The following is a 13,107-nucleotide window of genomic DNA, read 5'->3' on the forward strand; positions in this document are numbered from 1 at the left end:
AAATGTTAAATAAATAAATAAGTAAATTACTTTCATAATGCTGTGTGTTCATCTTATACTCTACATCCCCTTCTTTTTTTTGGCTTCAGTCTTTTCCAGCATCAGTGTCTTCTTTAGTGAATGCTGTCTTTGGCGTTATTTAGGTAAGCTGTTTTGAGTTTGAATTTTACTATCAGACCTTCCAGTGAATAGTTTGGGTTCATTTTCTTAAGTACTGACTTATTTGATGATCTTGCATATCACTGAATTTACAAATGTTTTCCGGCATTCAGCCTTAATTATAAGCTAGCTCTCACAGCCATATCTTCTTACTGTGAAAACCATAGCTTTAACTATATATAGACCTTTGCTGACAATGTGATGTCTTTTATCTTTTAACTCTTATCCAGATTTGGCATAACTTTCCTTCTAAGAAGCAAGTCTCTATTAATGCCATAGCTTTAATCACCATCTGCAGATATCTTTCAGCCCAGGAAAATGAAGTCTGTCACTGTCACCACTTTTTCCAGTCTCACTGCAAAGATTTGATAGGGCTAGATGACATCATTTTTTATTTTTCGATGTTGAACAGCAAGCCAGCTTTTGCACTTTCTGCTTTCGCCTTCATTAACAGGCTCTTCAACTCCTCCTCAGCTTCAGCGATCAGAGTGGTATCAGTTGCATATCAGCGGTTGTTAATATTTCTCCTGGTAAGTTTGATTCCAGTGTTTCATTCATCTGCCTCAACATTCTGCATGATTTATTCAACATGTAAGATGACAATATAAAGCCTTGTCACACCAATTTTCCAGTCATGAACCAGTAAGTTATTCCATACTTATTCTAACTGCTGCTTCTTGTTTTGCAGACATATTCCTTAGGAGGCAAATAAGGTGACCTGTTCTCCATATTTCTCTAAGAGCTTTCCACAGTTTATGTTCCACACAGTCAAAGACTAATTTATTGTAGTCAGTAAAACAGAAGTAAATATTTTTTTCTGGCATTCTTTTTATAATCCTACTATGCAGTGAATGTTGACAACTTGATCTCTGGTGCAATTGCCTGTTCTAAAACCAGCGTGTACATTGGCAGTTCTGAGTCCATACATATTGCTACAGCCTATTTTGTGGTATCTTGAGAATCGCCTTACTGGCATGTGGAACAAGTGCAGTTGATGGATAATTTCAGCACTGTTTTGCCTTACTTGCTTTTGGGGATTGGAATTTGAGTTGACATTTTTCAATCCAGTTTTTATTGTTGTGGTTTCTAAGTTTGCTAGCAAATCCCAAGCAAATGTTTAACAACATCACTTTGAACTGAATGATTTTAAAATGTAGAAATTACAATTTTACAAATTGTTATGAAAATGCTTTAAAGATTATCTACACTTAGTGTTCTGCCTTTGCCTTTCTTTGTTTTATTAGACAATAGAATATAAGGATACTGCTATTTGTTTATGGCAAGTCCTTGCACTGTGAAGAGTGGCTGTGCAAAGTATGCATCACAATGTGCATTTTTTTCTCTTTTCACATTCCTTTACAGCTTAGGCAAGTACTGCATGCTAGATCAGAAAACTTGCCTTGATCTCACTGTGACTTCTTTTAAAGAACCGATCATATAGCAAGACTACTGCAGATATTAGGAGCCTCATTTACTCAGGCCATTGTGTGGCAAAATACCTGTTTGATGGCTACACACAGGAACACCTGTGTAAATAGTATTTGCAGATGCTTAGAGTACCTAACTTCCCATGATATTGCATACTTATCAGTGAGATGGAGCACAGCTAGATCATGGTCAGTTGGGCCCTAGGCAGGGCAATGGATTGCCCCCCCCCCACCATTCCTGTCTCCCATTGCGAGGCCATTTCTCTCCAGCTACCATAAACACTGTTCAGATCTGTTAGTGTGCAGGCTTTTTTTTCTGTACTTCTACAATGATTACAGATATCTGGATTTAATTTAAAACTTTATCAAATTTTATTACACAAACAATGACATTTACTAAACAAAACAATACAGTCTCACAATGAAAACAGCTTTAGCATGAACAGCAGTAAACTTCTCTGCCTTTGAAACTCACATTCATAGAAAATGCATCTGGCCAGTGGTGGATTAAATTTAACTTTCGGCTGTTTTCAAACCACGGGACCCTTGCACACATTTTTAGGACTATGCATACATGCATGTACTCTTTGATTCACCTTCCTGATTGTATTAAATTATATTCCTTGTATAATACAGTACCACTTGTTAGAGTACGTTTTAAATTTGTACTTTTGAACATTTTTCCAGTAAGTAATGAAACAAAACATATGAACCAATAATGACAAAACAACCCATTTCAGAACATTTCAACCATCAAAAGGCAACTCAGATTTCTGTCATTAAAATCCACTAATATTTTTCCAAATACCTTTATTGAATTATCACTTCTGACATAGGCAAATTTACATTCATATAAAAAGGATCCACCAATATTGGTCAATATGCACAATCTCTGCAGAAGTAAAAGTCATACAGATAATTTCAAATTAAAGAGAACTATAATAAAAGGGTTGCTGCGGCAAACAACTTTGCATTTCAATGTTTCATCTACAAATTTAGTGCTTGCTGCCCTTGGAGAATAAATTGCCTATGTTGCATTAAAATGGCGGACTGGTAATATTGTAATAGATAATGGCTGGCAAACCAATAAGAGGTTCATAGTTATTAGGCATCTCATCCAAAGAAGGACATATTCAAGAGTGCAGCAACTCCATCTCAAATTATGTTTCCCAGTAGTGTCAGCAATCAATCTACCTGTTGTGGGAAGTTGACACTCTATGACTGACATTGACAGGCTGTAATCCTCTGTGATTATTTATTTATTTGTTAAAGGAGACCTAGCAGTTGGTGTGGAGTTTTAACTCACTTGAGTGCCCTTAATTATTAAGGTTCAGGGTTGACTCTGAGCAGAGTCACATAACTAGACAGTGCTCCTAACTGGGACATTACACACACACACACTCACACTCACACTCACACACTCACACACTCGCACACTCACACTCACACACTCACACACTCACACTTTTCTCTAAGGGAAAGAGCAGCAGTGCACTCATCAGAATGGATTTGTGCATACCTGACCCTATTGCTCTGTATCTCCCCCATGCATATCGATCTGTATCTCTGATCCTGTTGCTCTGTACCTCCCCTGTAGATGACTTCTACTTAAATCTCCCATGGGGGTTTAGATGACATTAGGACATTGTTCTAATGAAGAAGTTTATGGGGCTTACAAAAAGTCGTGAGGCAAGGAAGTTCTCCCATGGGGTTCTAATGCTGACCATGTTTATGGAAGGATCCCACGTTTTGTTTTTCCCTTATCAAATATATATATATACGTTTTATTTTTACAGTGAAGCTGAGTTCTCCCAGTTGACATAGGTCCCACCAAACACAGGCCCTGGACAGCTGCTTAGGTCACCTAGTGCTGGATTCTGCTCTGAGATGGAGGTCAGTTGACTGAAACTAATTAAGTAGGACCTAGTAGTTTCTTTAGTTGGTTCCTTACATAGGCCATCAGATGGCAATTAGTCCTCAAACTTATGAAACATCTGCAGTTTCTGTATAACATGTGATGATGTCTTGGGAGTGGGATTTCCTGATAGTACATGCTTTGGAACAGTGAATAAATATATTGCAGTGCTTTCACCATGTTCTGGAAGGACTACTCATATAGAATCCTGGGATGTGGACTGGAGAACCTTCCCTGTGACTTGGATTCTGTCCCTTGATGGAAGAATGAGTGGAGCCAGTGGGTCAGTTGTACAGAGCTGTAGAGGAATAAAGGTCACCAATGTCTTGTGACTCAGCCCATTATAAACATTGATTCGTCATTGTTTAGTGGTATCCTAAGTGCTAAAAATCCCAAACCAGTGGCAAATATATCAAAGACTAATATATGAGATGTACAAGGACCGAACTCGTGTGGAATAATAAAATCATTTTAATATAAAATCACAAAACTCTCATAAGCACTTTCATCTCTCTAGGAGACTTCATCAGATAACTCAATAAAAAAACAAACTCCTTTTATAATGAGTACAATTATCAAAGTAATACACTAACATTTCACTTGATCTTAAAATGGTACACACAGTAAAAACCACTCAAAATATCAGCTTTTTCTTTCAATAGAGAACATATAGAAACTTGGTCATTTAAACCAGGTGAAAGAGTGGTATTTAATTTTAACTACCATATAAGCTCCCTTTTGAAAAGCATTCTCTGCCAGTCACCTCCCCTCATGTTTACTTTAATCTTTTCCAAAATACCAAATGTGAATCTTTTAAAATTGGGACATACAAGTGAATGTCTATAAAGTGCATTATTGTTTTTGAAAAAAAGCTTTTAAAATTTAAATGTGTACAAATTGAGAATGAATATCTAAGGGAATGTGTTAAGCTGAAAGTGGTCCCTCAGGGGCTTAGAATTTATAAATTCCCTTTTGGGTTACAGTACACAAGTGAAGTTGTTAATGAACGTACTTGTTTTTTTGACAATTGTGGTCTGGAGTTGATTTAAAAAATTAAGTGCAATGAAACACTGTTAGGAAACTTGGGTAGTGAAGTTGATAGTTTGAACAAAGTCATTATGGACGATTTATTGTATTTTGAATACGAGTTCATGTGTCATCAAGTACTGCATAGGGTTGAAAAGAAATGTAACAATGTGTTTTTAAGAAAACAGAGGAAATTAGATAGGGATGTGAAACAATATGAGAACAAGAGAGCTTACACCATACTGGGTACTAAGAAAATAAATAGTTTAAATCAAAATGGGAATTACTGCAAGTCACCTTGTAGGGAAGGATCCAGATTTGAATGGTTTGGATAAGTTAGATTCCTTCTCAGAAATGTCCCAGGATTTTTAGGAAGTATGGAGGTCGGAACAGTTAGCCAAAAAGGCAAAACAAACCACAGACTCAGGGCAATTTCAGCAGAATGGAAGGGGATGGAATTATTACCAGCAGGGGTTGAGAACGAAGAGGTAATAACATACATGTATGATGGACTGACTGGTATTTACAAAGATTTCAGAGTATACAATTATGCAGGATTAGATTAACCAAGGAGCATTTTTTGTTGTTTATGAAAGGATTTAAATTTGTCCCAACTGGACCTGTTGACATAGCAGACTCCATTATAGAGTTAAAAATGTTTACAAGAAAGTTAAATTAATTTTTTTTTAAAGATGGAAAGAATTCAAATGAAGTAATACAAAACAGTTTAAGTTTAAAAAGAAGTGGTACTTTTAATCCCCAAGTGCATCTCTTGTTATAAGTTTTTGAAAAGGCAGTTATGAAGGATATGTCCAAAATGTATTCAAGTGATAGGAAAAGTTGGCAAAATTTAACTAGACAGGAAAAGGAAATATTGAATGACATGAGGAGGAATAAAGGTCTAAAGGGGGGGGGTGAAACCCGATAAGGGTGGGGGGGGGGTAGTTATCTTTAGAGTCGAGGATTACAACAATGAAATGACCAGTCTGTTATACAATACTGACACTCCCCTATTTCTAAAAATGAGATTACTATTGCACATCAGAGAATAGACTCTTACATAGAAGAATACCTATTAGAGGACTGTATAGACATGGGTACCTATACATTTTTGCAACAAAAAAATATATAATTTCCAACATATTTGGTATCCCAAAAGTTAATAAGAACATAATAAAACCACCCATGAAACCCACTGTGTCTGCAAGGGGGAGTAAAACCCACCCCATTGCTCTGTTAATAGACAGGTGGGTGAAGGATATAGTTCAGAAGACACCACACTTATTGAAGGACTCGTGGGATTTTTTAGGTAAGCTTAAAAAGGAATTGTGGAAGGAGGGACTCATTTTTCTCACTATTGATGTGGTGGACTTGTTCACCAGTATTCCTAAGAAAGAGGGAATACAATATTTTGAAGATATGTTAACACTTTATTCACCCTTATCTGATGGCAAAATTAAATTGGTGGTAAAACTTATGTAGTTGGTTTTGGACAACAACTTCATACATTTTGAAGGGGAGTTCTGCCAGCAAATTAATGGGGTTTCCATGGGGGCGGCTTGCTCCCCCACTTTCGCAAATGTGGTCATGTTAGGATGGGAACGTGAATTTGTGTTCCTTAGTTCATACTTCAAACATATGCAATTTTATGGAAGGTTTTTGGATGACATTTTTGTTTTGTGGGACGGAACAGCAAGTGAAGTTGGTGAATTTATAAACTGTCTTAATGGATGTTATAGTTATTTGAAATTCACACATTCCTGCAATAAAGATAGTATACGTTACTTGGATATATTGATCTCAAAAACGAAGGTGATTTTCAATCAAATATATTCAGGAAATAAACTTTTTGTAATGTATATTTTCACTACAGTAGTAACCATCCACATTTTCAGAAGAAAAGTTTAGTTAAAGGACAGGCCATAAGGGTGGCAAGAATGACCTCTAAGTGGGAAGATTTAGAGGGTGAATTAAATAAATTGACAGAAATGTTTTTGGAGAGAGAATACCTCATGTCCATGGTGGATAGTATATTGAAAGAATTAGGAAGGATGGGGTAATAAATACCAACCACTTTTAGGGATAAGCATAGTGAGAGAAAACGGGATGGATATGGAAAAAATATATGAAAATGCATTTGTCTTGGAACAGAACATGTATTCTAGAGACATTAGAAGATTAGTAAACAAACCTTGGAACATTTTTAGGGTTAATAAGGAAATAAAGAAACTAGTTGGAATTGAGCCAGTGTTTGTGTACAAGACTGGAAAAAATTTTAAACAACTATTGGAGAGAGGGTTAAACCTCAATGATGAAAGAAAAAAGGCACCCCTCCATGTGGAAGGGGCACTCAGTGTAGTTACATCTATAGAGAAATGACACTGGTGCTCAAGAATATCCTGCACAGTAAGGTCACATTTGCAAACGGTGACTGTGGATCAAGTAAAGTGGTTTATCTAGTGAAGTGTGAAGACTGTGCAGGATTTTATATAGGGAAGACAGAAAGAGCATTAAAGACAAGGATCTATGAGCACCAATATGATATTATCAAGAAAAAGGAGACAAATGCACTTTATAGACATTCACTTGTATGTCCCAATTTTAAAAGATTTACATTTGGTATTTTGGAAAAGATTAAAGTAAACACGAGGGGAGGTGACTGGCAGAAAATGCTTTTCAAAAGGGAGCTTATATGGCAGTTAAAATGAAATGCCACTCTTTTACCTGGTTTAAACAACAAGGTATCTATAGGTTCTGTATTGAAAGAAAAAGCTGATATTTTGAGTGGTTTTTAGTGTGTGTACCATTTTAAAATCAACAAAATGTTAATTAGTGTATTGCTTTGATAATTGTACTCATTATAAAAGGAGTTTTTATTTTATTGAGTTATTTGATGAAGTCTCCTTGGGAAATGAACGTGCTTATGAGAGTTTTGTGATTTTATACAAAAATTATTTTATTATTCCACAGTTGAGTTCGGCCCTTGTGTATTTCATTTATTAGTGTTTGATATCCTAAGTGCTGTCATTGGCCCAGATACTGAATATACTATATGAAGTAAGGCATCAGAAACTTGTTTATTGACTTCACCTCAGCATTCATTGCAGTAGTTCCTGTGCAGCTTATTGACAAGCTTGTACATCTTGGAGTTAGCAAGCTCATGTGCAACTGGATCCTTGACTTCTTGACAAACAGACCACAGAAAACGTGTGGGCAACAACATCTCAGGTTGCATAATACTCAGCACCGGTGTTCCTCAGGGTTGTCTGCTAAGCCCTCTGTTGTTGACCATTCTCACCCATGACTATTCTGCAAACTACAACACCAATAACATCATTAAGTTTTTATATGATACTACGGTTGTGGGCCTCATCAAAGGGGAGGATGAAAGTGCTTATAGAGATGAGGTCTTCTCCTTGACTGAGTGGTGTGCTAAGAAAAACCTTGACCTGAATGTCAATAAAACAAAAGAAATTATTTTAGACTTCAGGAAAAGGTCAACAACACACCCACCACTTACTTATGATAAATGGTGAAGAGGTGGAAAGGGTCAATTCTGCAAAGTGTTTGGGGGTGCAAATTTCAGAGGATCTCTCTTGGGCTGTGAACACTGAACAGTTGGTCAAAAAAGCACACTAACGTCTCCACTTTTTCAGAAGCTTAAAAAAGTAAAGCTCCCACCTACTGTTTTCACTACATTCTACAGAAGAGCAGTTGAGAGCATTCTCACTAGTAGCTTCACAGTTTGGTTTGGGAACAGTACAATAGCAGAAAGAAAGAAGCTACAGAGAGTAGTGCGAGTTGCTGAAAAAATCATGGGCAGAAACGTATCATTAATCCAGGATCTCTTTGCAGCAAGAAGCATTAAATGTGCATCCAAAATAATTTGCGACCCGTCTCACCCTGCACACAGCTGGTTTACACAACTGTCTTTAGGCAAGAGATATTGGAGTATATGCTGCAGGACCACCAGATACTTAAGCAGCTTCTGCCCAACAAGGTTGAGACTTATAAACTCTGATACCAACCGCCGATTATTTAGTCAGTAATCATTCACAATATGTAGCTCAGCTGAAAAGTGCGCAATATCTTTTTTGTTTGCTTTTCTTTTTCTTTTCTTTGATGTAGCGTTATATTTTCTTATTCATGTGCAGTTGCCTGCTGTTTGTCTGATGCAGATGAACAAAGGATGACAATCTTAACATGTACAATCTTACTCTGTATGTCATGCTGCTCTGTACAGTATTCTTCTTATGACTATCGGGGGGGGTGCTTGTGTATTTTTGCTATTATTGGTTTGTTTATCCTTCTGGGGTCTTGTATTGAATATTTTCTTTAAATTGAAATGTTATACTGTTGTGTTCTTCTTATCCTTGCTTCCTCTGTACCCTTTGATGAGCTGAGACTCGGAATTTCATTTAGGCTGTACTTGTGTGATCCTAAATGACAATACAGTTTACTTTGACTTGACTTTGATCTAGTGATCTTTGAGGATTTTGCAAGCTCAGAATTGTACCAAAGAACTTGATTCTCAGATTAATCAGAAGTATTTTTAGTATCTAGAAGCTTCCTCCACTTCACCCTTGAAGTAATTCCGTTTGTGTTTAAAGCAACCCCTTCATTCATTAGAATGAAAAATATATATATAGAAAACTATAACCCTTGTCCCTGGTCTGGAAAAAGCAGTATAAATATTGCCAGCAAATTCTCTATCTTCTTAAACAGATGCTTTGCTGAATAGAGTTCCATTGGGTCTACATCCCACTCCATATCTCCTCCCTTCTGTCCACTGTTTAAACACCATTCAATTAATTGTTTAGGGGTATGTCGTCTTCTATCCATATTAAAGCCATGCTGTCTTGCACAGATTATATCCCCTGCTCTTACGCTTGCTATTCCTTCTTTCTCCTGCCTTGTAACCATACTTTTCAAGTTGTGTCACAGGTTATAGTCTCTAGCTTTTTCAAAAATATTCCCCCTGTACAAAAGTGGCAAGTCAGTAAAACCAAATACATTTTATCTGACAGAATTTCGATGTTCTATCTCTCATCTCTTTTGAGAAAGTAGCACACTCCCAGATACTCTTAATTTTCCTGTCTTGCAACCTGCTCACAGATTCATAGCACAATTTCAGGCCAAAGCACTTATCAAATGCCTTTGTTCAAATCACAGTGCTGCCAGGGTATAGCTGAAATATTATTTGATTTATTAAAAATTTTCTATATGAAATCATTCTGTGAGTAATAGTTAAAGTCCCACTGAGGCTGTCATGTATTCCCATATTCCTTTCTGAATTTTTTATGGTCAGTACAACAACTAAGAGTAAGTGCCCTCTTCCAGATGTAATGGAAGAGCAGAAAAAGTTAAGTAGCCTGCTTGCATGACTCAGTATTCTGTGTGTGTGTGTGTGTGTGTGTGTGTGTGTGTGTGTGTGTGTGTGTGTGTGTGTGTGTGTCTCACCTTTGCAGTACTTTACCTTGAAGACATCATCATTATATTGACTTAAAGAATGTGAGCATGTCACTTAACTCGACGGTCTTCCAAACTGTCGGTGAAAAGAGGTGATTGTGCCTAGTTGTTTTGTCAATTACCAGCTTAATGAAATTTATTTTTAAAGTGTATCTAGTAATAACAACCTAACTGATAATGAAATTTCCTCATAGGGATCCTGAATCGTCACATTCTTAATTAAAGCTGGTAGAGAAATTAAGCTAAATAGGCAATTAGCATGCAGAAGATTCCACAGGGAAACATAAAAGTATTCTTAAAATTTGTAATTTTCTGAATTGCATTCATTACTAACAGACCTTTACCTTAATAACCTTAGAAGCCTAATTGTTTTAATTACAAAGAACAAAGACTAAAGTTTTCTTTTCCTTTTCAGAAAACAGGAGAGCCTCCGAAACAGCTGGCTTCAAAGACTGCATTCATTTCCTGGATTGAAAACTATCATAGACACCCACGTTCTTTAAAGCACTGTGCCCGGTTACAGATAAGGGAGTCTCTTGGGCATTGCAGATTGTCTGCTATCAGAACATTTAACATTCCACAGTCTTTAAAACAGTATCTAATGTTTGAAGACCTTGCAGTTCTAGACCCTATGTAGCAAAATGCAGGAAGCAAAAGTGAATTTGAGAACACAAGTCATAAATACTGTTGATGATGGAAACATCACAGTGAGGTACTGTCTGCTGGAGATTTGGATTCCTCAAAAAGTGCAAACAAGACTTTGCTATACGTGGACTACAGACTACTTATAATAAATTAATTCAGGGATTTTATGACAGGCACACACTTATGGAGTTTTGTGGCCTTGGTCTGATTTTTTCCAGTTGTGTTATTTGTCTCCTATTCCTTCGACTATCTACTCTTCAGTGCGACTGTCTTACACTCCCATGATGGAAAAGTCATGGAAATGTGGGATTTCACCTTTGGCTTTTGCATATAAAGTTTAGTATTTTACAATAACCTTGTCTGAAAAGAAACTTGGCAATTTTCTCAAAGTACTGAATAAAAAGGCTTGTGAACATTTATGTGCTGAAAACGTCAGTGTGGTTTTGTGTGTCTAGAAAAATAAACACATTTATTACTAGGTGTTATAATCATTTTTGTATACATATTTATTTTATGAAGACTGTATCAGTTACATTCAGCATGGAACTGACTAACTTAGACCAACATTCTGCAGTAGTCTTTGTAACTACTGGCAGTATATAAAATGCATTGTAAAACATTATTGTGTTATATCTTGAGTTAACAGAGACCTGTTAATCATTGTTAGGTAAACATTTTTGAGGACTTCAAACACTCATTTTACTGCTGGAAAAGCAGATAACGTTAAAAAACTATAGCTAGTGGACATTTTAGAAAATGAAATATTCAGGTACATTTTCCATTTCTTTAAAAGTATAAACAGACACTTGCTCTGGAAGCAGCGCTGTGAATGATGCACTCTGATTCACTGTCCACTGCTGAGAAACATCCTGTCTTGTGTGGCAGGCAGTGTAACACACTTGAATAATTACCAGGAGCAGCATTGCTACTGAAGACTTTAATTTCTAGTTCTGATCACAGTCGTGTATTCTAATGATTTTCTAATTGAGGGCATACACTACTGCGCACGTGCTTATTCCGAACAAATAAATGCAAGCCCTTCACAGAATATTAATCCACTCCGTCTTGCTCTTTGTGTACTTCCCTTCAGTACTGACTATTTAATTACTGACTCTATTTAATTACCGTTATATCTGGGGTATATTTTCAGTGTAAGGTCTTTATATTCCAGTACACTGGTGGATGCCAATCTGTCACTGTTTCTAGATGAAATAAAGAAAACTGTCCTTATAAAGAAGATTACAGCAGTTTTGTGGAATGAAACCAAACAAAGCCATTTCATACCCAAATCATGTGCATTTTACTGCCCTACCCAAGCAAATACATAATGACATTGGGAGGCTACCCAGTATTCAAGTGTTTAACTCATCAGTTTGGGGGATTTACAGGTGTCCAGTCTACCAGTAACACATAAATGAGACAATGTCTCCCTGAATCTGCAACTACAATTAAAAAAAATCAGTGTATCCTTCCCATTCACCAACTGTGTACTTTTCAGTACTGTCCAAACCCACATACAATTACTTTGGGGCAGCCACATCTCAGTGTCAGATTCTCCAGTTAGGGACACTGACATGTGCCCATATCACATGTTTGTCATACCTGAAGAAAAACAAAAAAAACATTCACAGCTAGTCTTAGATTAATCTACTCATGAAATAGCAGTCCTGGATTTGATGTTCAAGGAGGAAATGGTTGTGTCACATACCTAAAAACAGACAGTCCTTTGGGAATAAGGGATTACCCAATAGTGTGGTTCATCATAGACCGAAAAAGTCAAGCCAATCTGATACACAAGTTCTTCACTTTAGGACAGTAGAGGATGTCAAAATACAGAACAGGACAGTGCCACAGGGAAACTTTTGTTAACAGGTGTCAATAGATTTTATACAAGATCAAATTGAATACATCTGAACTATTGTCACAGGTGTAAAAGGCTTTTTCTATAAAACTAACATGCAGAACTATACAAACAGGTTAAAAACTGTGATTCTCAAATTAAGTTGCTTGAAAGGTAAGGAAAACCACTTATAGTCTTTAGGAAATATTATAATTCTTTTCACAACTCTAGTCTTAAAGTCCAATAGTTGTCTTAGCCATTTATTTGTCCATCATTTTATTTTATTCAGTAAACAGTAGTAGGGGTGGATGTTTGAGTTGAAAGGCATCAATTAGAGGGAAGGAGAAAGTATTTAAAATGCTTGCTATGAACAAACACAAGTAAGTGGATGTGTTTTGTGATAATGTGAAAATGCAAAGACTTGTTTTCACATATTTGCATGTTAAGCATGTTAGGTGAGTTATGTGTGTAGTGTGATATGATTACTTAATATCTTATTTATAGAAAATGGATGAAATGGACACATTTTGCCTTCAGGATATATTTGATAGGGGTTGTCTATCACAATGAAAGGTATTGTAAAATGTATGATAATGGTACTGAATTCTAGAGTCCTGAAGACTCTA

General features: G+C 36.4%; 1 protein-coding gene across 1 annotated transcript in view; it reads left to right on the forward strand.

Annotated features, from left to right (window-relative positions):
- Nucleotides 1-11,060, forward strand: part of LOC122807089 (serine/threonine-protein phosphatase 6 regulatory ankyrin repeat subunit B-like) — a 295,223-nt gene extending 284,163 nt beyond the window's left edge. The window contains exon 5 of the mRNA XM_044078029.1: nt 10,412-11,060. Coding sequence (XP_043933964.1) covers nt 10,412-10,633 — 222 coding nt within the window. The 3' untranslated portion in view covers nt 10,634-11,060. The remainder of the gene's footprint in view (nt 1-10,411) is intronic.
- Nucleotides 11,061-13,107: the final 2,047 nt, after the last annotated feature.

Source organism: Protopterus annectens, chromosome 7.part0 (assembly GCF_019279795.1).
Source record: "Protopterus annectens isolate FY-2018-M chromosome 7.part0, PAN1.0, whole genome shotgun sequence".
Taxonomy (NCBI): domain Eukaryota; kingdom Metazoa; phylum Chordata; order Ceratodontiformes; family Protopteridae; genus Protopterus; species Protopterus annectens.